Below are 26,843 nucleotides of genomic sequence, written 5' to 3' on the forward strand. Positions count from 1 at the left end.
GTAAAAAAAACCCTTAAAAAATCTGGGCTTGTGCAGTGCACCCTTGCCATGAGAAATATACACATCAGTGTCCATAACGGAAAGCCTTTAACTGAAAGTGCTATAGAAAGAAAATTGTTTGGCGTTGTGCTGGCGAGTAATCAGGTGGTGCTACGCCAAGTTACAGCGCAATGGGAGAAAAAGCATAATGTACACTAGGAGACCTCCGCAGACCATGGGTGTGCTGGAGTCGGGGCCAGCTGGGGAGCAGGATGGCTGAGCCACAGGCAGCTCCTCATGCCTTGCCCGAGCAGTGTGGGGAGCTGTGTCCAAGGATGACCTTGGGAAGGGTGCTTATCCTTGGGGCACAGCAGGGGAAAAGCATCCTCACGCAGCCAGTGTTTGGGAGATTGTGGTCAGCTGCACAGGGGGAGGACGCTGCACCCATGGTTTGGTCTCGATTAGTCTGGCTTTTGGGACAAGGGGGTCATCAGTTCTGCCACAGATTTCCTACTTGACATCAGGCACTTCCTATGTAAACGGAAGTGTTAAAACTCACATATATCAGAAGTTCTATGAGAGTAAATACATTAAGGTTCGTGAAGTTTTTTGGTACAGTGGCGACAATAGCCATTTAAGTGGCTCAGGAAGGCAGAGTGAGATGAAGATACAGGAGGCAGAACTGGAGCTATGCATTGAAGAACAAGTAGCTGCACTGTGATGTTGCTCAGACCATGAATTTGGAGATGAGGGGCAGTAGGACAACTTCTCCTGGCGACCAGAGAAACTAAGAAATACTTTCATCTTCTTTCCATTGCTCTGTGCCTCTTTTGCCCCTTTGCAGCTCCTGTCTCTGTAGGGTGTGCCCACCAAGCTCTCTGTTGAGACTTATGACCCGTGGCAGATGCGGAGCAAAAGGGAAGGACAAGGCACGTGTGTGTGACAGAAGACAGAGAGGTGACAGCAAGTTCAGTCTTCAGGTCTGGGGACAATTTCATGGCCCTGTGGACCACAGCCATGGATGAATTCAAAGGAGGGACAAAGAACATGACAGGGCTAGAACAACTGGCAGAGACTTGAGATGCTTTTTAAGGACTACTATGGGGCCAGGCGTGTCAGGGAACACCAGAATGGAAAAGAACAAGAAACCCTGTTCCTATTAGATCTGTTGAGATAAAGTAGAACTTCATATTAATAAACAAAATGAAAAACATTAGGAAAGTTAATGTTCTAAGAAAGAGGAAAAGTTTTTATGTGTGAAACAGTCACTGTAAATCTCGGAACAATGTAACCAGGCTGGAGATAGCAAGGAAAAATAGAAAATATTCTTTTCTAGCAAAGTATGTTTAGTTACACTTTGATGGGAAGACTGACAAGAAAGATTTGTAGTAAAGGGTTTTTTTAAAAAGTAAAAGAGAAATGATCCCCGACACTTCCTGTAATACTTTTCTAGTTCCTTATCTGTGCATTTCGCGTGGTTTGCAAAACCACTTAGTGTTTACATGAAAATGCACTTTACCTTGTTTCTCAGAACCAAGAGCATTGTGCCAGATCTCTGTATGCAGGAATTTCACAGATAAAATCTCTTGCTACTATTATTCCAGAAAAAATAATCAACTTGGAAGGCTCAGCCTTAGTCTGGCAGTATCACGGAGACACCTGGGATCTGTGGACAGTAATAATATATAAAGTGGTTTCACAGCAGATAGGAATCAGGTTAGAATGAATGTGTTTACTAATGAAGAGAACAAGTCCCAGGGTCGCTAACTCCACCTAGAAAAACATGCAACATACATACTGAAGTTTAAGACATCTGGAGTCCTACGTGAATAATGAAGATTGAAGAACAAAGAGAGCAAGGAAGAAGCTGGTACATCACTTTTGCCTTTTCTTGAGCTTTCAGCTTGAAAGAATTAATTCCCTTCTGAACATCAGATGCAGAGGACCTGCTCCTCATCTAAACAACGCAGCGTCCCACGATTGCTTGCCAGACAGAAAAAGCCCAGCTCTGTGTTTTCTGACCTTTTATTTCCCTGTATTGGGTGGGAGAGGCAGAGCAGCTCCTGAACTAGGTAACTCTCTACCCACCTGAGAGTTCCCCCATGCACAATAAATCCACACCTGCTATTTGTTGCAGCTCTCCTCTGCCACTTGTCGCTTTTTGCAGTTCTCCTGGATGCTTCATAAACATTAGGTAAGCCTTGGCATGTAGAAACTGGGAAACTGAGGCAGAGATTCACTGTCTTATCAAAATGAACCAGATCTCAGCCCAAGCTTTGGTCATGATTCCTCCCCATGTTCTCAGCTCACTTCTAGGGCTTCCTAACCAGGTCCTTTCACTACTTGCTTCCGATAGCAGATCTGATGCCTGCAGTACAAAAACCAACATGTACTTTCTGTGAAACACAATTGTACAGACTAACCTTAATAAAAGCTTGACATTTTGGAAGAACACACAAGAGAACTCTGAAGCTCCTTAATGAAAACCAGCAATACAGATTCATGGAAACTATGCTGAAGGGAAGCTTTCTGCAGTGGTTGCCAGCCCTCGTTCTGCCAGGAACGTACCATACACAACTCTATTTTTGCTCTACTACAAACTGCCTCAATCCCAGTTTCCAAATTAATTAAAAATCAGATCACAAGGTAACTCGTTATGAAATTCTCTGTCTAATCATCTGCTTATTTTTTAATCCTACATAAGAAACTGATTAAACAGAGAAGAAGGATGAATAAACCCCCCGATTTCTATCATGTATCGCTTACACATGCGATCTATGCAAAGAATGATTTTTCCCTGCAAAGTCATACTGATAAGTTCCCCCTTAACATAGGTAATCTTTCTTTCTTCCAGAAATTCCTTGTGGCTTTTGACAGCTGTTTAAGAACTATAATGTGAAGTTTAAACTAAATCTCCACCAACCTGATTCACACAGGTTTGCACTGAATTTTAGCGGAGTGGTAAAGTTTATGAGCTTGTATTGATCCATCCAGCAGGCAGCCAGAGCTTGGCTGCTGTAGGCATGGGAACAGACCGGCACAGATCACAGCTTTCTCCTCAGCAGGTAGCCTGGTTATGTTCAGTTGCCAATATACTGGTGCCTACAGACACTTGAGTTGCCTAAGGTCCTCCGGCACCTCAGTCCAGTTGTACCAAATGATAGACAGCCAGAGTAGTTTATATACACTGTGGTTTCTATATCCATTCCTGGTACTTATTTATTTCAAAATAGACCTCTGTGATTTTTGACATACGGCATCACTCTTAAAAATGTAGATGTGAGTCAGTTTTTGTTTAAGGGAAAGGCTTGCGACTCCATGTGAAAAATTAGCTTCTGAAAACTATCCATTTCTCTGATACAGGTTTGGCAAGAAGAGAAGCCAGATTTTGAAATAAGCTACCAAGGGTGTAACATCCCACTTAAAAAGAGCAGTAGAGTCTGGTAACGATCTGCATGAGTCAATAAGCTTTCCAGTGGGACCTTTATTAGTCCATGGACAAAATAAAATGTACTTGTTTAACCATCTTATATTAAAAATGCACAAAACAGATCAAAAGGAAATGCGCATTCTCTTAATGCCAAAACAGCTGCTGACTTGCGCATGGTTTGTTTCCCTGGTCTTCCTTTCAGTCTTTGATATTTCCAATTTAGCTCTTTCCCCCTAGTCATGGGCAGACACTCTTATGTGTGCTGGGAAGTAGAATGAAGGTGAAAAGAAATACTTCATATAACCAGAAGCAATATTAAAAAAAGAAAAGTCCAGCCTAGAACTCTGGATATTGAATTATCTGTATAAATAATTGCTAGACATTCTTCAGGTATTATATTATACTAGTCTGAGCCCCCATGAATTGAATGTAAAGGAGCCACAAACTACTTGATCATTCGACTACATCTCAGTGTTCTCTTTGATAAATTAAATTGAGATTCCATGTCTCTCAGATGCAATTGTTTAGCCAACCCTTTCAAGCTTTCAGCATTTCTAAGCTGAATATTTCTATAAACATGAGAACTGAAGGTATTATTTCAGAACAGGTCCTACTAATGGTGCAACGAGAGTTAGTGTTGTAAGTCTTGCTCATGCATGAAAGACGTGCTTCTGCTTTTGTCTTCCACATACAATTGGGTCTTCGCTTTTAGTGCGAAATCTTCCTTAAATCCCAAGTCTTTTTCAGCATCACACATTGTTAGAGCATTATCACACTATAAATGTGATCTATGTTGAGTGCTGACTGCTTTGCTTCTAAATCTTGCATAGCGTTTGGCTGTGTTTTGTCAGAGACTGTGGAGGAAAAAATCATCTCCTCTTAATAATCTTTTCATGTGTTGGAGGAGAATTCCCTTAAGCCAGACAAGTCTGTTTGCTGAACACAGTTTTGTCTGGAATACAAACCGGTCATTTAGGTATTTTGGCTTTGGTTTTGAAAACACAGACAAGGATATGGCAATTCATGTTCTCTGAGGACACACTACGGGGAGAGGATGGGGTGGACAGGCCCTTAGCAGCTCATTCTGCTGTAAAAACAAGCTGCATTTTTTTGATGAATCGGGCTTCCTAAATGTGGGAGCTTTTGTGCCTTATCTCTCTGGTACTGCAGGTACAACCCAGATCAGACTGTATCACGGTTCCATTCTCTGCTAATATCCTGAAATAAAGGAAAATAAAATAGCAACACCAGAAGGTGATCACAAAACTATGGTTGAGGATTTTCTATAGATCTTGGCTTTTAATGACCTCCCAATTACATGGTGTACGCGTTTAAATGCAATTATATATAGCTACTATATTTAACTTACTTTATCCACAGTTTATATAGTTACTAAACTTTGTTGTTAAAACAACTGTTACTTTTAAATCCTGATGTCACCTCTTCCCCGACAATATTTAAGGCATCATCACGACTTACAGATTTTGCAACCTATTTCACAGACACAGGTAATTTGATAAACTTCTAAGTACACAGACCTGGAAAACTTAAAATAAAATCACCATATTAAGAAGGCATGCGACATGCTTCTCTATGAAGAAAGCTTCTTCCATTAAAATTAAACATAAACATGACCTGATTACCAAAACCGATTTTAAGAAGTCATTCATATGGAACTGTCTTCCAAAACAAACAATTGCTCTAGCTTATTGCTTTCAATGATTTGAAATAATTATGGAATAATTAGAACAATTTCAGTATAGAACCCATCAAGTTCGTAGGTCCAATTCCTTGAAAGGATATATCACTGAACCATAAAAAGTAAATCCAGCAGAATTAATTGCAATTATGTTATCACAATTTCCCCATTACGGTAAATCTTTGGAAAGGGCTAAAAGGATTTTCACAGTCAAGACTCTCATGTAGTCCTTATGCAAACTTACTTTACAGTTCTTCACTGCTCCAGATTAGGACATTAGAAATCTTAGTTAAATATGCAGATCTGTCACAGATATGATTATGGAAATCATTCAATCTCTTGGTTCCTTGGCTCTAACAGAAAAGCCAGTGCTTTTATTTTCGTACCATTTGTTTATCTGGTCTGTCTGTGGGCTCCTTGAAGACAGACAGTGACTCTTATCATGTGCTTGCACAATACTTTAAAGAATTGGGGTCTGAGTTTTATCCAGGCCTTGAATATAATGTAATATAATCAATAACTAGGATTTTGCAGTAGTGTTAGTTACTGTAGCTCCTTTTGAAAATGAAAATGGTCTTTCTATGCACAAAGAATTCTGGTTTCAAAGTACTTAGCAATTATGCTAAATATGTTTTCCATTTTTAACAAAAGGAATATTGTTGATATCATTCTTCTGAAAGCAGCAGCTTTAGCTTTCTTTGAACTAACTTTCTATCAGCTTTGTGCCAAACACGGCATTTAATATCAAAGGTAATCAGCTGAAGCAACCCCTGCTGTCTTTATGCAGAAGCACGTTGCAGTTTTTCACTGTTTTGATTTTTTGGATGAATAACTTCTTATTCCTTTTATCCTCTGAGGTACTTTGAACGCTATGCAAACATATAAAGGAGACTTGGCTCAACACATTTACTTTATTTTTTTCATTTAAAGAAGGATGGGCATTGGAGAATGCATCCGCAGTTCAGCATTCATCTTGATATTCAGAAACAAAGAGGTGCCATACTTCAAAGACTATTTAATTTTTTTTTCTATTTTTTTTTCCCTAATAAACGAGGAATTGTTCAGGAATTGAACAGGGAAATAATGGGGCTTCCCTTCCTATGAATTTGCGTCTTGCAGTTGGATTCACTGAATGTTTAATAGGGTGCAAAGTCTCATGGATGCTGTTCCAGTAGCTGGGTCATTTGTGGCCAGGCTCTCCTTGATGGATACTCCGATATCTAATTAGGGGTAAGTTTACACTGCAGCCTTTCTTGGAGTTGGCAATGACCGACCCATTTTCCTCTCCAGCCTGTGGAGGCTGTAATATCTCTGAGGATATTAGGCCACATTCAAATGTGGTTGAAATTGCATTACTGATAGAGGTTTGCAGTAGGGGATGTGCAGAAATTCCTACTCACACATGCCATGCTACTGCATAAGCCTCAATGTCTAGGAAAACAGACTAAATGTTAAAGAATTAGCCTGTGTCCCAGCAGCTCCTCTGGCTAACATGGTTGAGGCATCAGCCAAAAGAGCTCAAGAAGCAGCAACCCAACCCGATTTTCAATGGCTGGCTCGGCTGATAACCAGGTACCTCCCATGCCAGTTAGGAGGAGCCATCAGATGAAATCCCAGGGTTTGGCCCATGCTCCAGGTTTACAGAGAATGACCGTGGTTAGCCCAGCACTGTGCCCTCCTGGTAGAGAGAGAAACTGAGCCTGGCCACTCAACTTCTAGTTCTGATGTGCTGTAAAATGCCTGAGTGAAACCCGTCATCTGCAAGAATATGTATAAATGACGCGATGACAACCTCGCCTCCCGACACTTCTGAAGCAAATACCAGTAAAGCCCACAGAACAACAAAGAACAAAACAACACAGAACAAAACAAAACCACTTCATTCCTCTTCCTAGGAGAAAGGAATGGCTTCTCTGCTTAGACTACCAGAAAGGATGTACTGTAAGGGAAAGTGGTTCTTTGGCTACCACACAGTCTAAATACTACACGGTGGCAACTTGAAAGAAATTACACCAATTTAATGATGTCACTGTATGAGGGGATACATGTACCATCACTGCAAACTGCAGAGTGGCCCCTGGCATCATTTTACAAAAGGGTTATAAATGATACACTGCCAATTAGTAATAAAATTACTAGAATTTATATTTATAAATATCTATTTATAGATATGTCTATATCTATAGATATATATAGTATTTATTTAGATTTACAAATATCTAGTATAAAATTACTAGATATTTATATTTTATACTGAGGATACATATATATATATATATGTTCTATTTTCCTCATTATCTCTGCAATGGAATGAAAATATTCAAAACACTTGTTTTCATGAGGCAATGACCATCAAATATGGTAGCCAAGGACTTTGAAAACTATCAGAAAAAATGAAGCTTTATGCCAACATTTTGCTATCATCTGTTAAAAATGTATTGTGTCCGTCTGTGACTTGAACACTCTACTCTGCAAAAGGACATGGGTATGTGCTGGCCCAACTTTATTTTGCTTTTTGTATCTGTTTTAAATGCTTTCACATAGACCACCATACTGAACATGTTAAAAACAAAATACAGACTGTTATTGTCAACTAAGACTGTGTTTATCAAACATGAAATAAAATTTAACTGTTAGAAAAGAGGTCCTTAACTACAGTCTCCCACCTTACCTAACCCATGATGACACAATAGGAAATGATCACCTCTATTATCAAATCATTCCCAAACTGTTGATTTCAAACTAAACACAGGTACCATCTAGCAAAATTTAAAAACATTAATGGGTAAATCCTCTTAATTACACGGTAACGCATGCTGATTTTTTAAATTTTTGTCTACAGCACATAAATAATATTTGGAAACCAGAAGTCCCTGGGATGGCTGTTCATACCGCCAGAAAAAAAATCAGCTGAGTGGCTGATATCTGTGCAAACACAGTGCACGAAGTGGAATAGTTTTAGACTAAGATAATTTAAACAAAAGATGGGAGGTGAAACAGTCGACCAAGGAGCCTGTCATTGTCGATTTTTGGAAGCACCCTCTGAGCTTCTTCGGTGGATGACGAATATCTGTATGAAAACAAACCCTGTTATATGAGATTAAATTTGTTTGTGCGTGTGTCCCACTGGCAGCCCTACTGGCCTACCCTAGGCTACTTTTCAGAAAGTGGAATCAGGCATTGACCATGCTGCCAAAGAAGGTGTCAGCTGATGGAATCATCTTTGAAAGGAACTTCCGTAATCCTTATGGGTTTTCATAATAAAAAATAAAAATGGTCAGGTTCTATTACTGAATATGAAGATCTTTCTATACCATCATCTATACCAATTAGTTGCTTAAAAAGAAACTCCTCTTTCTCCAGAAATGATGGATAAAATGAAAATTTCTAGCTGAGATAAGAGTAGGGAACTACTTCTCATTGGTGGCTTGGGTATAGAACCAGATATTTTATACCTTAAAACAGTGAACCTCCTACTGCCAGCTACATGCTGAACCTGTTTCTGATATTAAAGAGTTAGGTGACTCTTGAGCTTAACATCATGATCTCACGATGTACAAAAAGATCTGGTTTTGAAAACTAGAGCACAAAATATGATTATTTACTAGTCATAACCCTTCATTTTCTTTCCTAAGTAGCCAGAAAATACATGAAAAACAACGCCAATATACTATAAAGAATTGCTAAACAGGATTTCCTTGAAAAGGATTGCATTGCTTTCACAGACTATACGGCACTGTGGGATGTTATAACAATATAAAGGCAGTAATTTTAGAAGACATATGGGAAACAGTTATAGACTTTATTCCTCCTGAATAATGCAGTCGTCAGCCAGCGCAACCTTTATGTGCCACTCCGTCACAAGCTCTCAGCAAATATGCATTATTATGTGGCCTTGTGTTATAGAATATTTCCAGACAGGCTGACGCGAAGGGGCACCATCTCCAGAAGACTGGCAGCAACCACAGTTGCATTAAGTAAAGGAAGACCCTGAGCCATTGGGGGCGTAGAATACACAGGTCTCCTCTGTGCTGTTATTCTGCTCGTGTTTTCTGAGAAATGGGAAAAGAGGCCCTTTGTGGGCTTCTCCCCAAAATGCTTCCTGAGCCCAGAAAGCCTCCGTGAGGGCAGCGCTGCATCCCCTGCTGTGACCAGAGGGCAAGCTGGGAGCACCAATCCACGCAGTACACGGGTAAATCAGTTTAAACTCTCTGTTTGACGCATGAGACTTATTTCAAAAGTCCTCCTTGAGGCAACGGTAGAAGTCAAAAAGCAAAGATTTGAAATTCAGAAAACCCCATTACAGAGTGAAATCTCTCTCCTCTGTGTGTTTACACGTGCTGCTCTGCTCTTGCTCTGCCTCCTCCCGTGCTCTCCTTTCCCATCACCTGGCTCCCCCAACCACTCTGATTCATCTTTGTGTCACGCATGTACCCTTATGCACCTCTGAATTTATGCCAGATTTTCCTTCCCTCCACCTCCTTCCCCCCCCGCTTATGGGGGAAAGAGTGGGCATGCGAGATTCAGTGTTCAATGACAAAGGCGTACCAGGGATACACGTCAAATGACAGAAGAAAAAGTCCTATTTAATCCCAGCAATGACTTGTGGCACTTCAGTACAGGCCAAAGCTGTGGAAAACATGTCAGTCTCTGCAGGTTGAGGACCACAACCCATACATTTGGGTAAGGATTCACAGGTGCAGCGAAAGACCAGGTTCCTGTCGGGACAGTGAGCTCTCTGCCAAATATTAAGTCTCTCCATAAAAACACCAACAGTTGTGCTGTAATATCTGTGATGAGCTAAAGGTTAAATCTAAACCTATTTTTAATTCAATTTTGAATCTACATTTAAATAGGATGATCTGCTGATCTAAAGCAAGACAAGACTGGTAAGGAGAGATGATTGGAACAACTGAAATAGCTAAAAAGAGCAGATAAGCTCTGTTGAGTTTTAACCTCACAGGATGATGTAAAAGAAAAAAAAAGGTTTTCTTTTATCTAGGTAGGCTTCACTGCAGAGGTAGCAACTGAAATACCTATTACATAGCAATTATAGCAATTGAGCTATACTGTAGAATCAATTCAAAGTGTTTTGGTTGAAAACTTAATCAGAATTTTCTAGAGGTGGCATTTATGTTCTTCAAATAAGTGAACAATGCAAGGCTATTTAAATTATATATTCCCTTGTAATAGTGAAATATCATCTGTTTCAAAATTTCCACATTTTTTATAGATACTCTACAGTTTTACTAAAGGTCTTTAAAATATTTACTGGGTAGTATTTTGGTATTCTTCTGGCAGTAAAGACAGAAGTCTCAAATAAAAAGAATGACTGAAAAAGAAGTTTAACGGCTTACAAATTTAACTTTCAGGAAAATTAAGGCACTCCCTTCCTGATACCACTCCTCAGGCCTAAGAGGCCTTAGAATACAAATGCATAAAAATAGTTATATAGGATCAGCCCTGATTCTACAGCCGGTTCTGTATCCCATCTCTGGCAATCACCAAGCCCAGATGTCGCAGAAGATGGAAGAAGAAAACTTAAATAACAGACATGGGATCACCTCCTCCTTCTGAAGTCTTGTAGCCCCTAATAATCAAATACAGTCTTCAGCCTAGAAGTATGTCATTTTATATCCTGGCCCCTTATTTTCTTTTCTAATTGGTCCTTTCAGTTTATAGCATTTCCCTGTATTTTTAGAAGGCTAGTGAGGAATGACTGAAGGAGGAAAAAAGCTTCTGCAGTGTGTTGTTAAAATGGCAGTTACCAGAGAATCGTAAAAAATTGGAGGACTGAAAGAGTTTCCTAAATTGGGGGCTACATCATGTAGCAGAGGCACCATAAGCTGGAGAGAAATTCAAGTGCAAGAATAAGGCAGACATCCCGGAAGTGCAATTGAAAGTGGGCTTTGAAAAGCTGCGACTCCCTGCAGGAGAAGGAGAGCAGGTTTGTTTCTCTGGGCGTTAGATAAGGGCTCACGATCTCACAGAAATATGGCGTCCACCGTCACTCCATATACAGGATTGGTTTTGGCCTGTACATGTATGTACACATATGTATTGAGATATACATCCACTCTTAAATATGCATTGTACATTCAGCCACTGAACAATCAGCAACACGTTTTCAATTTATCAAAAAAAGCGTTCAAAAAGACAGTAACGGTTGCCGAGCTAGAAATAAAAGACATAAAAGTCTTATTTAGGACCATGGGAGAATTCCCTGTGCCTACAGATTTATAGGAGGCTTTCAGGAAATTTAGGGTTACCTTCAGCATATCTATTTTAATTTTGCACTCTAAAAATATACTCAACAATGACCAGAACTGTCAGTCAGGCTAGTAATTTGACAGACATGAATGAGTGATGTGATAAAGGGAAAGCTCTGTTGTGAAATGCTACAGGAATCTTGGTATACTGCAGATTATCAGGTGAGTCACGACTGTATTTATTATTCATATTCCTTCAAGTCCTTCACGGAATAGTACATTATTTTGAGCCGGATGTAGCCGTTGAAAGCAAAGAAAATCCTACATTTTCAGCATAGGAGTTACACAAACATTTTCAACCTGATCCTTAGATCCAATAACTCAAGATACTATTAGTACTTTCAAGAACCATTTAAAGAATTTACCTGTGTAAAAAAAAATGTAACCTTGTGAATAACAAGGAAATTATGGGGTATTTGTGTTATAGGAGTTAAGTTTTTTTTGTATAGCACTTTTCTCATAAACTATGGGCTTTGCTACATAATCTACCCCTAACTATAAAAACTGTTTTGCCAGGAAAAAATAAATGTAGCTGTTCTAAAACCTGGAAAGATACGTATAAACTGTTCCTTCATTTAACAGAATGGTACCTCAAAAGAAAATTATGCAAATTAAATAATTAATTATTGTGCCCCTGTTCAGTAAAAAGCAGTCACACAAATCTTTTAAAATTTCTAACAGCATTTTGGTTGCTTTACATGACGCGTGTCTTGAGACTCAAATGAAGCAGTGATGCATTTTTAATTACGCAATTAAAATGATTTTTCATGGTTTCTAAATGGATTAGTTTTAAAATTACTTGTCTACTGGAAAAACATTCCTGCAAAGCAGTTATCCAATATCACATTTCTAGACAATGCTTTCTTTGTCATCTTGTCCTGTTTCTCATCCTCTTTCATGTGTTTACTGAACACAGTTGCCTTTCTGAAATTATTCACTGAAAAGAATTTGTCCTTCTCTTTAGCAAACTTCAAAACCTTTCGCTTAGTAAATCTGCAGCAAAACCCCTGTTATATATAAATAAGATTTAGCTCCAGTACACAATGCAACACTTGGGTGTTTGAAATTAAGAACACATCATGCATTTTATGCCTTAAGTCAATTTATAACACAATTCCCTTGGAACAGAAGGGAAAATGGTATTATTAGGAATTTATTGTAATTCAGACCCACAGATGGATTGAAGAACATGGCTGAAACTCAGCCCTGGAGAAATGGATAGGACTGATAAGCAGTTACTTCAGTTCATTTTCTGCAAGAAATTTCTTCACGGAACAAGCTTTGTTTCGCTTCCTGGAGCTTTTTCCCTAAATGACACTAACAAAAGATTACTCTTTGTGCTTTAAGAAAATATTTACTATGATGTCCATCTCTAGGTTTTTTTTCCTATTTCAAAGCAAAACCAAGGAAACTTTGTCTCTCTGACATATTATGTCCAGTGCTCTCAGAGAGGGTCTGAAGCACAGCAGCTAAACTCTTCTTCTGCCCAAAATCTATAGTGGCAAAAGGGAGACAGAAACTAGAACCTGAAATTTTGAATTTGCAGTGTTTCTGATATGAAAGAGAGCCTTAAAAAAAATAGCTAGAACCTGGAAAACCACTCCTATTTGATGATTGCTTTAGTTACGTTTGTGTCCCTTATCTAGATAGTGAGGTCACCAGAACACAAACTACATTTTATTCTCTATTAATAAGGTATTCATATAATGAGTGATGAACCCTCACTGGAGTGTCTTTGCAATGCCAAAATATAAAAAGAATGAAAACCAGTAAGTCAGTAAGAGGACTCCAGGGAATGCTGTTCATGTTTGAATTGCATGAGAAAGAAACAGCTTAATGAAAATTGGTACTTACAGTCTAATAATGTGATTAAAATAATGCTACACAGTATCTCTCAATGGAGACAGTAAGTTCAAGTCTCTTCTCTCTTTTCTGCCCTGTTTTGCACAAAAAACCCCTTGTTGAAGTATCTTGGATATAAACTTACTGACACGGGCCAACAGGTTCAAAAGTTGTTGGCTGGATTACTGACAGAGGGACACAGCAGGATTTCCTTAGGAAGTCAGGCTAATCTGATTGTTTAAAAAATATCCAAAGTGAATTCCCTTTTTATTTTCAATTTGCATTATATAAAACTAAATAAAATGCTTGCAGAACTGAGCCTTTTTCATTCTTTATGTTTTTGCCACCGCACACCCCCCTTCACATAAACAGTTTCAATTTCCCTTCTGAGTTTATTTTTTCTCAGATTGTCAATTTGGCAGTTTCCTATTTGAATTAATCCTTTAAAAATCACATTTAAGATATTTCTCACTTATTTTTCCTACATAAATTGGTGAAACATTAAAATGCAGTTTCAATATATATTTCCGCTGCTCATTTTAGTTTTGCTCTAAAAGTTCCACAGGCAAAATTTCTTTTGGGCTGGAACAGCTGACTTTCCTGTCGTAAAATGCTAAAATACAGTTCAATATATGGTGATTTATGCTATTTCGGATATAAGATTACTTTTCAGGCAGCATTTAATCATAAGAGTATTTACCAAAATATGGAAAAAGTAACTGTCTTTGGCTATGTTACTATTGTTATTTGTAGTTCAATAAACACTGTTCTTGTAAATCTTTTTTGTTACAACCTTAATTACCTAATGGACAACATTGCCAAACATTTCAGATTGTTTTAATTAAATTAAGTGAGTACAGGGGCACTTCCTTTTCGCCTACTCTGTCATTATGTAGCCAAAGTACACATATTTAATACTCTCAGATTTCCATCATAAATCATTTCCTTCAGCCTCACAATTCTATTTGTACTGTTCTTTGAATTTCCTTTAAATTCTTGAATTATTTCTGCTATGTTTTTTCCCAGAACTAAATTTCATTTTCTGTGTATGACCTTGTCAGCACAATAAAGAAAAGGATTCTTACTTTTTCATTAATGATGCAATATCTGACCCCTCAATGCCATTATTAACTACTGTCACAGCTCTGCCTTTTCACTGTCTTCAACACTGTAATTCTTAATTTCTCGGTGCTTCTCAGTCTTGAGATAATTTTTTACTAATATCTCTGGAAGAGTCTTGTGTAGAGTCCATTTTCCCCCCCAGTGCTAGATTTTCAAAATATGTTGCCCAGTTGTCCAGTCCTCATACTTTTATTTCTCTTTTCTTTTTGGATAGAGGTAAGCAGATGAGAAGGGAGTCATGACTGCAACTTACCAAGGGTTCGGAAAGGTCTTTGGTTTGGAGTATGGGAGAAGAAACCAGGTTTCAAAGCATTTGTGATCACAACGTCAAAATATTCTTCAAAATCATTCCTAGAAAGTAAAGGAAATTGAAGTAGTTAAACTAATGAATTAGCTAAAATGCCACCAAATACTCTTTGAGACTTAAGAAAATAGCAAAACAGTTCTTTAAGGCACCACCTTCTGTCATTTTTTTCTGATGCTTGTTTGGTGTCACTACTGCCCTTCTTTTCCTGAGGTTGTCAAAAAGAGAGATGGCTGAGAACCCGCAGGACTGTACCTTCAGGATCACTCATTATTTGTAAAAAGATCTCTGGCCCAGGGAATTTTAAAATCTCAGGAGAATGTAACAGATGACATATTTCAATCTCAGGTGGCAACATACGGACAAGTATAGAAAGGTGTAAATGAGGGATTTTCTTTATAAAGCAGAATATATGAAGTCAAGTGACGAGATAGGAAGTAACTGAAGACTGAAGACACTTAAACACAGGTGTTTTTATTGTTGGTACTGTACATATGCACAGGCCTAACAGGTGTCTAAGCTGCCACTGTAGTCAACAGAGATCTGATTAACACAGTCAATGAAGTCTAAGGGTGATTTCACACACCCTGAAGTTGAAATGACATTTTGTTAGCTGAGCTCTTTCTTCAGACTCCAGTGGCTGCTCTGAGTAAATCCCTGTTGCTGACAGGGAGGTTGAACATGTGGCTCACAAATAAACACCTACCAAGTACGAGTCTTAACCTGCCAGATGAATCACACCATTAAATTCAGATTTTTCAAAGATCATTAGGTCCATGAAAATACAGCTCAATATCTGCACTGTGGAAATCCCATCAATTTAAATGGGATTGAACATTTGAGCATGGTATGTAAGTGGGACTTATATTTATGTATTTTTTAGAGACTTGTATGCAAGTTAGTAACGTTACAAAGCCAATAGGAAAAACTGGCAACCTTGGGGAACATTCATGCCACCTGTCCTACCACGAGATAGACTACTTCTGGAGGTGCCAGTTCTTCCTACTCCTGCAAGGGTCTTCTTCACTTTGTGCAATCTATTAGACCTCAATTATTATATCATCAAGCTGGGAACTATAGCAAGATATAATAACAATAATGCCTACCTATAAGTTTTAAAGTTACTAAAATACAGAATTAGACAAATGCCGCTTAAAGAGTGGTTAGTTTTTATTACCAGAAAATGTATAGGTTCCCCATCTGTGACACATATTTTATTTTAGTAGAAATGTTTCATTGCTTAGGTGACTGTATTGCCTGTAACATCTGAAAAATGATGAATACTCTTGCATGGAACAAAGAAGTCCCAGATGGCAAGTCCAGGATGGGTACAGGCACTAAAAAGTCATCAACAGGAGAAGTTTACCAGAAGAAAACTATCTAACTGTGTCATTTTCAAGTAACCCACAATTTCCCATGAGACATGAGACAATTTCCCATCTTAACTAAAAATCTGAATGCTCTCCCTATAAGCTTATCTTCAAGCTTTTATTTTATGCTCTAATTTATATTCCAGCCTTAAAATAGAATGGCTTTAGATTTCCTTTCTCTAATGAAATTTTAGCTTTGTCTATTTTTCTCCACTTGTGACCACATGTAAACTTCTACCTTTTTAAAAGGACCAGTACCGAATATGACAATGGTGTGTTTTAAAAATTAGCGTCAGTGTAGAAGATTCCAGAAGTTGAGCAAACAGGCACGGCTCTTCTGTCCTTAAGTGAAAAGTATTGATAGTGGCAAACTTTTCAAATCAGCATATGGTGCAAATAATACTTCCATGGGTAAGTTAAGTTTGAACTTTCAAAATAAAGCCAACACTTCAGGAGCACAATGAAGACTTGTGGGAACAGTGGCAAGTGCTTTGTGTAAAAAAATTCGAAACAGAATGAACAGAGTTTTCACGATTCGGTTAACTTTTTAATGTTTGTTGAAAAAAACCCTATGTTTTGTGCAGAGAGAGATGTTATCTTTTTGAATCGCTCTAAATCTCGTGTAAAAAGTTACTAATTTTATGAGAGCCTGGACCTTGTGTTCCGTTACTATGTAACATTATACATGATAAAATCTGTTCCAGCTACTGCTTGTGCTTGCTATTGTACCCTGTGGTTACAGTAAATGGCTAAGACAAAGGGTAGGATGTATCTCACATAACTTTAGACATCTAAAAATTGCATGCTGAATTCACAGTTAGTGGTCTACACCACAGACGGAGACAATGGAGAAACATCCACATTCTTAGAAAGCAATTCATCGCACTTATTTCAAACATAATTCTATGGTACAGGATGAATTGTCAAGAATTATGCCCAGTGTTTTCCCTCTGCTAACCACAGAGGGCATCAAAATGACCAGCTTCCAAAAATTCCTAGCTTTTAGATGTCTAACATTCATGAAAAGGTGTGGTGGGTTGACCCTGGCTGGACACCAGGTGCCCACCAAGATGCTCTATCACTCCTCCTCCTCAGCTGGACACGGAAGAGAAAATATAACGAAAGGCTTGTGGGTCGAGATAAGGGCAAGGGAGATCACTCAGCAATTATTGTCACGGGCAAAACAGACTCAACTTGGGGAAAATTAATTTATTACCAACCAAATCAGAGGAGGATAATGAGAAAATAAAAACTAAATCTTGAAACCATCCCTCCCTTCTTCTTGGGCTTAACTTTACTCCTGAATTCTCTACCTCCTCCCCCCGAGTCGGGCAGGGGAACAGGAAATGGGGGTTGTGGTCAGTTCATCACATGTTGTCTCTACTGCTCTTTCCTCCTCACACTCGTCCCCTGCCCCAGCATGAGGTTCCTCCCACAGGAGACAGTTCTCCACAAACTTCTCTAACATGAATCCCTCCCATGGGCTGCAGTTCTTGACAAACTGCTCTAGTGTGGGTCCCTTCCACGGGGTGCAGTATTCAGGAACAGACTGCTCCAGTGTGGGTCCCCCAAGGGGTCACAAGTCCCGCCAGCAAACCTGTTCCAGCATGGGCTCCTCTCTGCGTGGGTCCACAGGGCCTGCCAGGAGCCTGCTCCAGCGCGGGCTTCCCACAGGGTCACAACCTCCTTTGGGCATCCACCTGCTCCAGCATGGGGCCCTCCATGGGCTGCAGGTGGATATCTGCTGCACTGTTAACCTCCATGGGCTGCAGGGAAATCTCTGCTCCGGCGCCTGGAGCACCTCCTCACCCTCCTTTTCACTGACCTTGGTGTCTGCAGAGTGGTTGCTCTCATATAGTCTCACTCCTCTCTGCAGCCACTACTGTTGTCCAGCAGGTTTTTCCTCCTTAAATATTGTAACCCAGAGGCGCTACCATTGGCTTGGCCTTGGCAAATGGCAGGTCTGTCTTGGAGCCAGCTGGCAGTGGCTCTATCGGACACAGGGGAAGCTTCTAGCAGCTGCTCACAGAAGCCACCCCAGTAGCGCCCCCCCCCCCCCCCCCCCCCCCCCCGCCGCTACCAAAACCTTGCCACGCAAACCCAATACAAAAGGTGAAATGGCACTTGGCTTCAGTGACTATGTGATCACTGACTCATCTTTAGGTGGGCTCCTGCCAACGCTTAAACATTCAGTTAACTTGACACACATTCTCGTGGTAGATAAGCCTGAAAAGTCACACCATGATGCTCCTACTTGTGTGAGTGAACTCGCACTTGCTTCTGTAGGTTTACATGGCTTATACACTGATCCCAGCAATATGCGTGGGCTCTGGCCAGGAAACGGTTCTCATTTTATTTCAAAATGAGATTTTCTCTTAGAATCCCTCTCTCCTTCCCAAAATGTCTTGCAGTAAAGGACAACCTGGGAAGATGAACACAACTGGGATAGCTTGTTCTTGAAACGGTAAGTGATACACTTAAGCGCAAAATTCCCAGCGCTGATTTTATGTGGGCAATAATTTCTTAGCCACAAAGGAACTTTATTTAAAAAGTGTGAAAATGGTAACAGTTACAAGGTAAGGATATTAGGAGTAAGAGGCTAAAACTTCACACACATCTCTGCTTTTCGCCTTTATTCTTAGGGTTTTTTTGATGTAGTACTACATAGTTCTGAACTTCTCAGTATGATACTTATTAACTGAAAGCAGGGAAAGAAATTAATAAAGGGCTACATAGATGTAATTCATAATGGTTGATGCCAATGATAAAATGCAGCTAGCCCGGTCAAATTAAAGTTAAGTGCAGAGATAACAGTTGTGAACCTAGACTATATTCCAGTATTGCAAAAAGCAGCACAGGTGTGTAGAATCTTATTATCTGATAGAAGAGGCACAGAACAAACAAAAGCAATAAAAAGTTTAGAATTATCTTCAAGCAAAAAATACTTCAGTAAGGTCTAATGGACAGCAGAGCATTCAGTTCTCCAGGAGATGTCTTGGAAACCACATTGCGTGAGTCACTGGAAAATATGATTGCAATATACACTGCAGAACATCCTACACTTATGTGGACAGAGAGAGTGATCCAGTATCCTTCTAGCAGAACTTCTTTTTTTCTGTCTTTTGAAAGGTAACTGACCCTCTCTGCTACCTTGCTTACCGTCTTCCAGCAGGATCTCTACAGCTGCCTTAAACAGCTGCAACATTATTCACCACGTAAAAGAAAGCCAAAGTTATTATATGTGGGCAAGAATTTAGGTTTTTACCAAATTTTCATTCATAAAACAACTAGACAGATCTACGCAAAAGAGTTAATTCACAGGCATCTTACTCATAAGGAGAATTATTTTTTGTGAAGAGGCAGATTTTCCCCTCAAATGAGTAAGTATAATGTTGATGCAAGGCAGCGAGCGCTGGCACAGCTGATGCTCCATTTAGCATTTCGTCCAGAGAGTACAGAAGAGAAGTAATACTGGCAAGATTGGTTTTGGAAGGTTTTTCACCTTACCTGTGGTTTTCTTACAGCATTACTTTATTCACTCTGCTGTGCCCCTGCGTACCCCAATAGCCAAGGTTGGCTCGCATTGCTCTACTTTGTTTCTTTGATTCATTTATTGAATAGTCTCACCGTGTCACGCACCTAGCTATTTGCATCACTGATTAATTCATTTCTAGAGGTGTAGGTGATGGTTCTGATGCGTTTCACTAGATTTGATCTGACCAGTCATGTTCTTAACATTACAGATAGAAAACAGCTGTTGGCATCAGCAATTGCAATCAACTACCTGTTTTATCTTTTCTGCTGTGATCTGTAAATGCACATTTCTCCTGCACAACTACCTTTTGGAAGCCACCATTGGGAAGAAGTATTCGTAAGCTCTTCCATGCAGATTTACTGCAAGGAAATGAAATATTACTACTACTTGCATTCACCACTGGAGAAGGACAGAAAGGAAGTGTCTTGAATAAGACAGTCTAGCAAAAATTTATGGTAAAATTGGGATTCAGATAATGCCCCCAGTTGGGTGTTGGTCTGAAAGATATTCCCTGTCATCTTCAATCCCATCTGATGTCCAGAAAAGATGCAGGATATAAGTGTGCTGTGGGTCAGATAACAGCTCACAGGCTTATAGACGGACCACTTTGTCTCAAGTTCCCTGGTACACTCTACTAGACAGAGTAAGACCAGAAACATCAGATCCAAATATTCCATAACACATAAAGAAACTCAAATTAACTTCCCTGGTTTATCTCCGGTTGCCATCTGGCAGATATAATTTGAAATGGACATCGCACTTACCCAATAATATGTTCACACAGGAGCCTGCAATAGTCACTGTGAGAACTAGTAATTAATAGCAGAATCTTCCCAGCACTCTTCAGTTGTTTCAGCCACTTTTTTACAGACTCGGGACATCTTTGTAAATATTTGTCTGGATGTTTTTTCACTTCTGGGAAATACATCCCACAGTCTTCTAAAAAATTAAAACATAATTATGTATTATCCCATCCTGCTCACAAACCACTTAATCCACACAACAAATATCCTTTTATGTGCAAACAACTTAAAAAGGCGAAGCAAAGTTTAAAATTTTCTCTGGGTTGTAACTCTATAAACCAAAAAAATAATCGAGAGGATACACCGTCGCAGAAATAAGTTTGTATGACTTTCTTCTTTTACTACAGAATTTTCATAGTTATTTTGTTTGATCTTTTGCTCGTAGGAGTAAACAATACATGAACTACAGATTATAGTCTTACACAGCAAACAATTGCTTCTTGATGCCTGTGCTCAATTTTTGGATACTCAGTTTGTGATTTTAAAATGAGTTTGATGTTTAGAAAATGGTAAGGATCTGAAATTTCCAAGAACGTCTGTTCAGTTACTTCTGACACTTTAGGTTAATGTTGCCTGATCAATAACATCCATATTAATATTTTTGCATTTTTCACAACTAGCACTTTATCTATGAAAGACTGATAAAACAAACTAGCAAAGACTCACAGGTATGTGGAATACTAGGAACAGATGCAAAAAACCCCCAGTTCCAATTCCAGCTTCAATAATGCTCTTTTTGACGAATATAACAGCAACAGAATTTTGCAGATACATTTGGAATGTAAGACTTTAAGCAGTGTGCAATAACACTAAGTTGGCAGTAAAAGTTACCTATTCATTAAAGTCACCGATAAATATTTACCTTGCTATAACCCGTAGCTGCTTTACCAAGACGTCAAATTAACATTAAACGTACCTTTTCTAATCATTCTTATGATCTAAGACTACATATTTCCTCTGTGCCCAAACCTTCTATAACCAAAACCTTCAAGCTAGTTAAAGGTCTAAAAAGAAATACAATAATTGTAGAGACAGAAATGATACTAAATATTTGGCTTTCAGTCTGTGTGTGTTATAGTATAATGAACATCATCATAGAAGATTATTTTTCTTCCAGCATTTGTTCTATATGCAACTGTCTGTGGTCAACTTTGCTGAATGATTTAATAAATCCCAGACATTACTTAGCCTTCTGGTATGTGAGTAATGCTATTCTCTAGTTTGAAAAAATAAGATTTAAACCACTTGAACTTTAGCTATTTAATGAAAGAGAACGTGTATGTTTGAAACAGCAGTATCAAAGAAAGACTGAAAGGTGCTAAACTTAACACTCTTTCATAAATTACACATTCAAACATCTGCAGATGTCAGGAAAAAACTTCTCCCCAATGATGTTTTGAATTGGCTGTTATCACTGCAACTAGACAGGAGGCAAAAATGTCTTATTCTGTAGTGTGAATTGACAGATTTCTTCTCAAAAGCTACAGTGGACTACGATATCTAAGGAAAGTGTCTCAAACAAAATCTCCCAACTCATAACCAGGCCACTATTACAGTTCTTCATAGTATTTAGGTCAGGCTGTGTAACAGCCTGTACCAGGGGAATACGAGCCTGTTCCTGCAGCCAGCGTTATGGGATGCCATGACGTTTGCCTTGAGAGCTAGCTTTGAGAGCTAGCCAAGACCAATGATTTTTTTGATTAAACGAAGCAGATTTACAAAAGAAGGTTTCCTGTAGTGTTTCCCCCCCTCTTTCCTGAGGCATGAATATTGTTTGCAATGAGCAATATAGTTTTTGGGAGCAGAAGCTGCATTTTTTTTTTTAGTATTATCATTAATAATTATATTTCATATAATATGCTACAACAATTTTTCTTCTGTTGTTTTTGAAAATGCTCAACATTACGTAAGAATGAAGGGGGACACAAAAAAAGCAGTCTTGGCATTCGCTCTCACAGGTTCAAACAATTAAAAAAGAGATGGCAAAGTTCATTTACATATACAGTGATCTATCACTCTTTTTACCCTAAGGTAAAACCGTTCTTTGATGTGCAACTAATTTACAGACTTTGAGTAAATTTAATCAATGCTGTCTTTGTCCATACTCTGTGCATTATCTGCTACATGATAAATCTATGATATTTGGCCTTTGAGTTACAACTGCAACGGAAAAGGTCAACAACTCTGGATTCAACAAATGAGCTGAAAGAGACTCTTATTCTAGTTTTCTATCCAGACCTTAAGCCCAGCTGTTAATTGCAGACAAGCAATGAATCAGTTCTTGACATTGGGATTTGAAGTTTGCCTCTGGGCTGTTTGCCGTATCAGGCAGAGATACCTTAGAAGAACCCTCATTAAAGCATACTCTACTGTAATTAGGCCAACATGGCCCAGGAAAGTAGAGTTTAACTTAATTCCTAACATACTACTGCATTTGTGGAAGACAGTTTGGTCGAATATATACTCATACCTGTAAAGGAGTTTAACCACCAAAGCTTGCAAGATTTTATTGAAAGCCAAATAAAACAAAAGCTGAAAACTTTGCTCCTTATCCCAGGCCAAGAGCAAGTTTTGAGGAGGACAGCAGAGCCACAGGCAGCTTGTTGGCAAAGAGAGTTCCGGAAGTTTTAACACATTATGGAGAAATAGCATCATGTCAAACCTTCACAATCAAATGGAATGATTTGACAGTGGAAAATGAAGCATTTTTTCCAAGGGTATATTATTACCAGTATGCCATGTGCTGCACTTTGTTTTTCTGAAGCAGGAAAATCATAAAAATAATAAGAAAACTCTGTTGAGCTCAAAGTCAGTGAGAAATCAGAAAAGAACTAATTTTACCAGAGCCAACAGAGGAAAGGAGAAAGTGAGTTAATGGTAATGAATGATTTTATGCAACTGTCATACAGCTCTGTCCTTGAAAAACAAAAAAGTAATTCTTCAGACAAACCCCATTTTTGAGAAATAAGAAATCTCTGTAGCCTGCAGTACCTTCCTGATAACACTTATGGACCATCCAAGTCTTAAAATACTCTTAAAAATGCAAACTATAAGCACGCTTTAGAGGAACTTTGTTGGTCCACAAATTCAGTGTATCAAAATGGGGAACTTGTGGTCACCACCAGATCTACAACTGACAGTTTGCTATCTGTATGCTGCCTAAAATAAAATATCTACATTTTTACCTCTCTGTTTTGTGAATATCACTTAATATATGGCTATATGGACATTGATCTGTATTAATGTGTACCCACAAATCAGTGAAAGCAAAGCAACAAAAGGAAAACAAATGCCTTTCACTTTGAATGTCTCTATTGTTTTCAGTTATCTGCATGCATGCCAAAGCCTACACTAGTAACCCCTGGCTCTTTGGCAGTGCAAACACTTTCTCAGAATATAAGAAAGCATTTCATAAAATATTCGAAACAAGAAGACCATGACAATCAACATAGAATCATAGAATGTGTTGGGTTGGAAGGGACCTTTAAAGGTCACCTAGTCCAACCCCCCTGCAGTAAGCAGGGACATCTTTAACTAGATCAGGTTGCTCAGAGCCTCATCAAGCCTGGCCTTGAATGTCTCCAGGGATGGGGCCTCCACCACCTCTCTGGCCAACCTGTGCCAGTGCCTCATCACCCTCATTGTAAAGAACTTCTTCCTAACGTCTAATCTAAACCTACCCTGCTCTAGTTTAAAACCATTGCCCCTCGCCCTGTCGCTACATGCCCTTGCAAACAGCCCCTCCCCATCCTTCCTGTAGGCCCCCTTCAGGTACTGGAAGGCCGCTATAAGGTCTCCCCGGAGCCTTCTCTTCTCCAGGCTGAACAATCCCAACTCTCTCAGCCTGTCTTCATAGGAGAGGTGCTCCAGCCCTTTGATCGTCTTTGTGGCCCTCCTCTGGACCCACTCCAACAGGTCCATGTCCTTCTTGTGCTGAGGGCAACATATCTGCCTCCTGTGATTGTATGAGAAAACTTAACCCAATGATGTGGAGCAGGAAAGCAAATGTCCAAGTATTTTATGCACAACTTTCTAATGTATTTCATGTATGTTGCCATGGAATAAACGCAGTTTTTCAATTTCCATTTTTGTTATTAAACAACTTGGAGTTTATTTGAGATCTCTGAAATACAGCCTGGGATAGCAAATCAGCAATTAGCCTTAGTAGGGATTCATAATCATCTTCCAAATACACTTTCAAAAATACTAATAGCCATTAAGTATCCTTTCAGAAAAAAAAATATTTCCTTTTTAAGCAGAAGATAGAAATATAAGTAACTAAAATGAGTTGTCTAGAACTGACACATGTTAAAGTCCTGCCAGAGCCTCTTATCAGGTCTACGTCCTTTGAATTTTCAAAGCAATATAATTTCCTCTATGTATATTATCAGAGGTTCCCTTAGTGTCCAGTTTGGGGTTAGCTTTTTCCTGTCTCATCCAACATTGCAATTTGATCAAAATGTTCTTTGCATTGTCTTGCCTTACATTTTAATTGCTTGTAATACAGCTGTGATAGCAAGTATGATGGGCATTATGTATAGCTGGAAATGCAGAACGCTGCGACCAAACTCAGAAAGAGCCCAGGTAATGTTTGCTGTGACTGGCAGAATTCCTCCAGCACAGACAAAAATCCAGTCTTTAACCCAACCGCCCTCCTCTAGTACAGTCGCAAAATTACTTTATTGAAGTGTGCAGTTTGACATTCTGATATAATACCTCTATTTGGGGAAAAAATAATTGTGGATTTCTCTTGTGCTCATTACTACACCACTTCTCCTTGGCAGGGTCAGTTTACACCCCACTGGCTCTGGACTCCTTTGGAATCAATGTCTGTAAATCCGCACTGCCAGGACACTGCAGTTTTCATCCCTTAACTGTTATTTGGATTATAAAAAAGGCAAATTTTCAAGACACATGTTTCTGGCAAGGTTTCAGTCCAGAATTAAAACACAGGAACACAGTGTATTTTTCAGAATGGTCACTGCTTCTAAGGGGCACCTACTTGATTGAATTAAAAAGAATTTATCCGCTATTTATACAATTTAGCTAAGCAGAGAGGTATGAGGCTAAAAAAATCCCTAGAATTCAGCCAACAAAAATAAACTTTCAGCTGCCAATTTGTAGCTTGTATTTAGTGGCTTTAACAACTAACCATCTCTTACAATGAAAGTAGTATTTGGGAATGCGACTTTTCTCTCTTTTAAATTCAAAGGCAATTTGATAGCTTAGCTACCAATACTGTAGCCAGATTCTCTGCAGCTCTGATGTAAGAACTTATACTTCTTCCCTAATTTTTGTCTGAATACAGGCTTGTAGGTAAAAATTATTAATTTGATAAACAGTAGAGCTGAAATAAAGCATTACTATCAACAATGATGCAGACATATTCATGGTATACTGCTTTATACTGTAGTCTTATAGCACTTCAGGTTTTTAGGAAGAAGAGACACTTCTTTAACCATTGTTGTTGTCGTCTTCTCTCGTCTAAATAAACATATCCAACACCTAACATGAGCGTTTAACAGAAACACAAGAAAAATACCTTCATTGCAGAAGATTTTGCTGAAGAATTTACATTTCATATAATGAAAGCAAGCAGAGGAGAAAAGGGGTGATGGTTAAAATTACATTAGACAAGTTGTCTTTCATTTCCTTTCATTTAAGCTCAAGTGTGTATTCTAGTAGGAGCAGCAGAAGCAGAATGAGAGAGCGAGAGGGACGGAAATGTTAACATAAAGCAAGATAAGAAAGCAGAGTGAAGCATGAAGCAGGGATGACTGGGCAAAATATGGTTACATTCTGGAGGCCTGGGCTCAAGCAGATATCAGGAACAGGGAGCAGCAGGAAGAGATAAATCATCCCTCTCATTCCCCCAGGAGATAAAGATGTTTAAAAACAGAATAAAAGGATGAGAGCCCAGGAAGACAGGACGTTAGGAAGAGGCAAATGTCGTAAGAGAAAAAAAGAAGTGTCACAGATGTAAAATGTTCTGTATTTTTATGTTTTCTGCAATTGTCTCAATTCCTTACTGTGCAAACCAAAGGGGCAAGGATCCTGGTTTAGGCAGGAAGAATACTAGCTATTTATGCCTCTTAGTTAACCAGTAGCAGATATAAAAAAGGATACTGAGTTTGGAGACAAAGGAGATGTTAGTATTATGTATTATAAATTAGTATTTAGTATTATAAACCTCTTGTTCTCACCTGAAAAAAAAGGGAGAAGCAGTATTTCTGGGAGGAGAAAAGGGGAAAAAAGGAGTATGGGTGGGTTGGCCAATGGAGACAAGGAATTCAGAATGACACCTGGGTGAGTTGCTGCCCGCCACGAGGCCGAACTTGGCAGCAAGATGAACCTCTGCTTGTCGAAGTTAAGAATTTGCTTGTGTGCCCAGATATACGGGCGGCTGCCTACAAAGCAGAGTATCTTTCAAGCTACTCTTGAATCCACAAGTGGAACAGAACAGGAAAGAAAAGGGAAAGAAATTACAGAA

General features: G+C 39.0%; 1 protein-coding gene across 1 annotated transcript in view; it reads right to left on the bottom strand.

Moving 5' to 3' along the window:
- The window catches only part of NT5DC1 (5'-nucleotidase domain containing 1), a 154,432-nt gene that overhangs the window by 32,160 nt on the left and 95,429 nt on the right, over window positions 1-26,843 (bottom strand). The window contains exons 7-8 of the mRNA XM_074580911.1: window positions 20,315-20,489; window positions 14,595-14,692 (exon numbers count right to left, since the gene is read on the bottom strand). Coding sequence (XP_074437012.1) covers window positions 14,595-14,692; window positions 20,315-20,489 — 273 coding nt within the window. The remainder of the gene's footprint in view (window positions 1-14,594; window positions 14,693-20,314; window positions 20,490-26,843) is intronic.

Source organism: Larus michahellis, chromosome 3, assembly GCF_964199755.1.
Source record: "Larus michahellis chromosome 3, bLarMic1.1, whole genome shotgun sequence".
NCBI lineage: Eukaryota > Metazoa > Chordata > Aves > Charadriiformes > Laridae > Larus > Larus michahellis.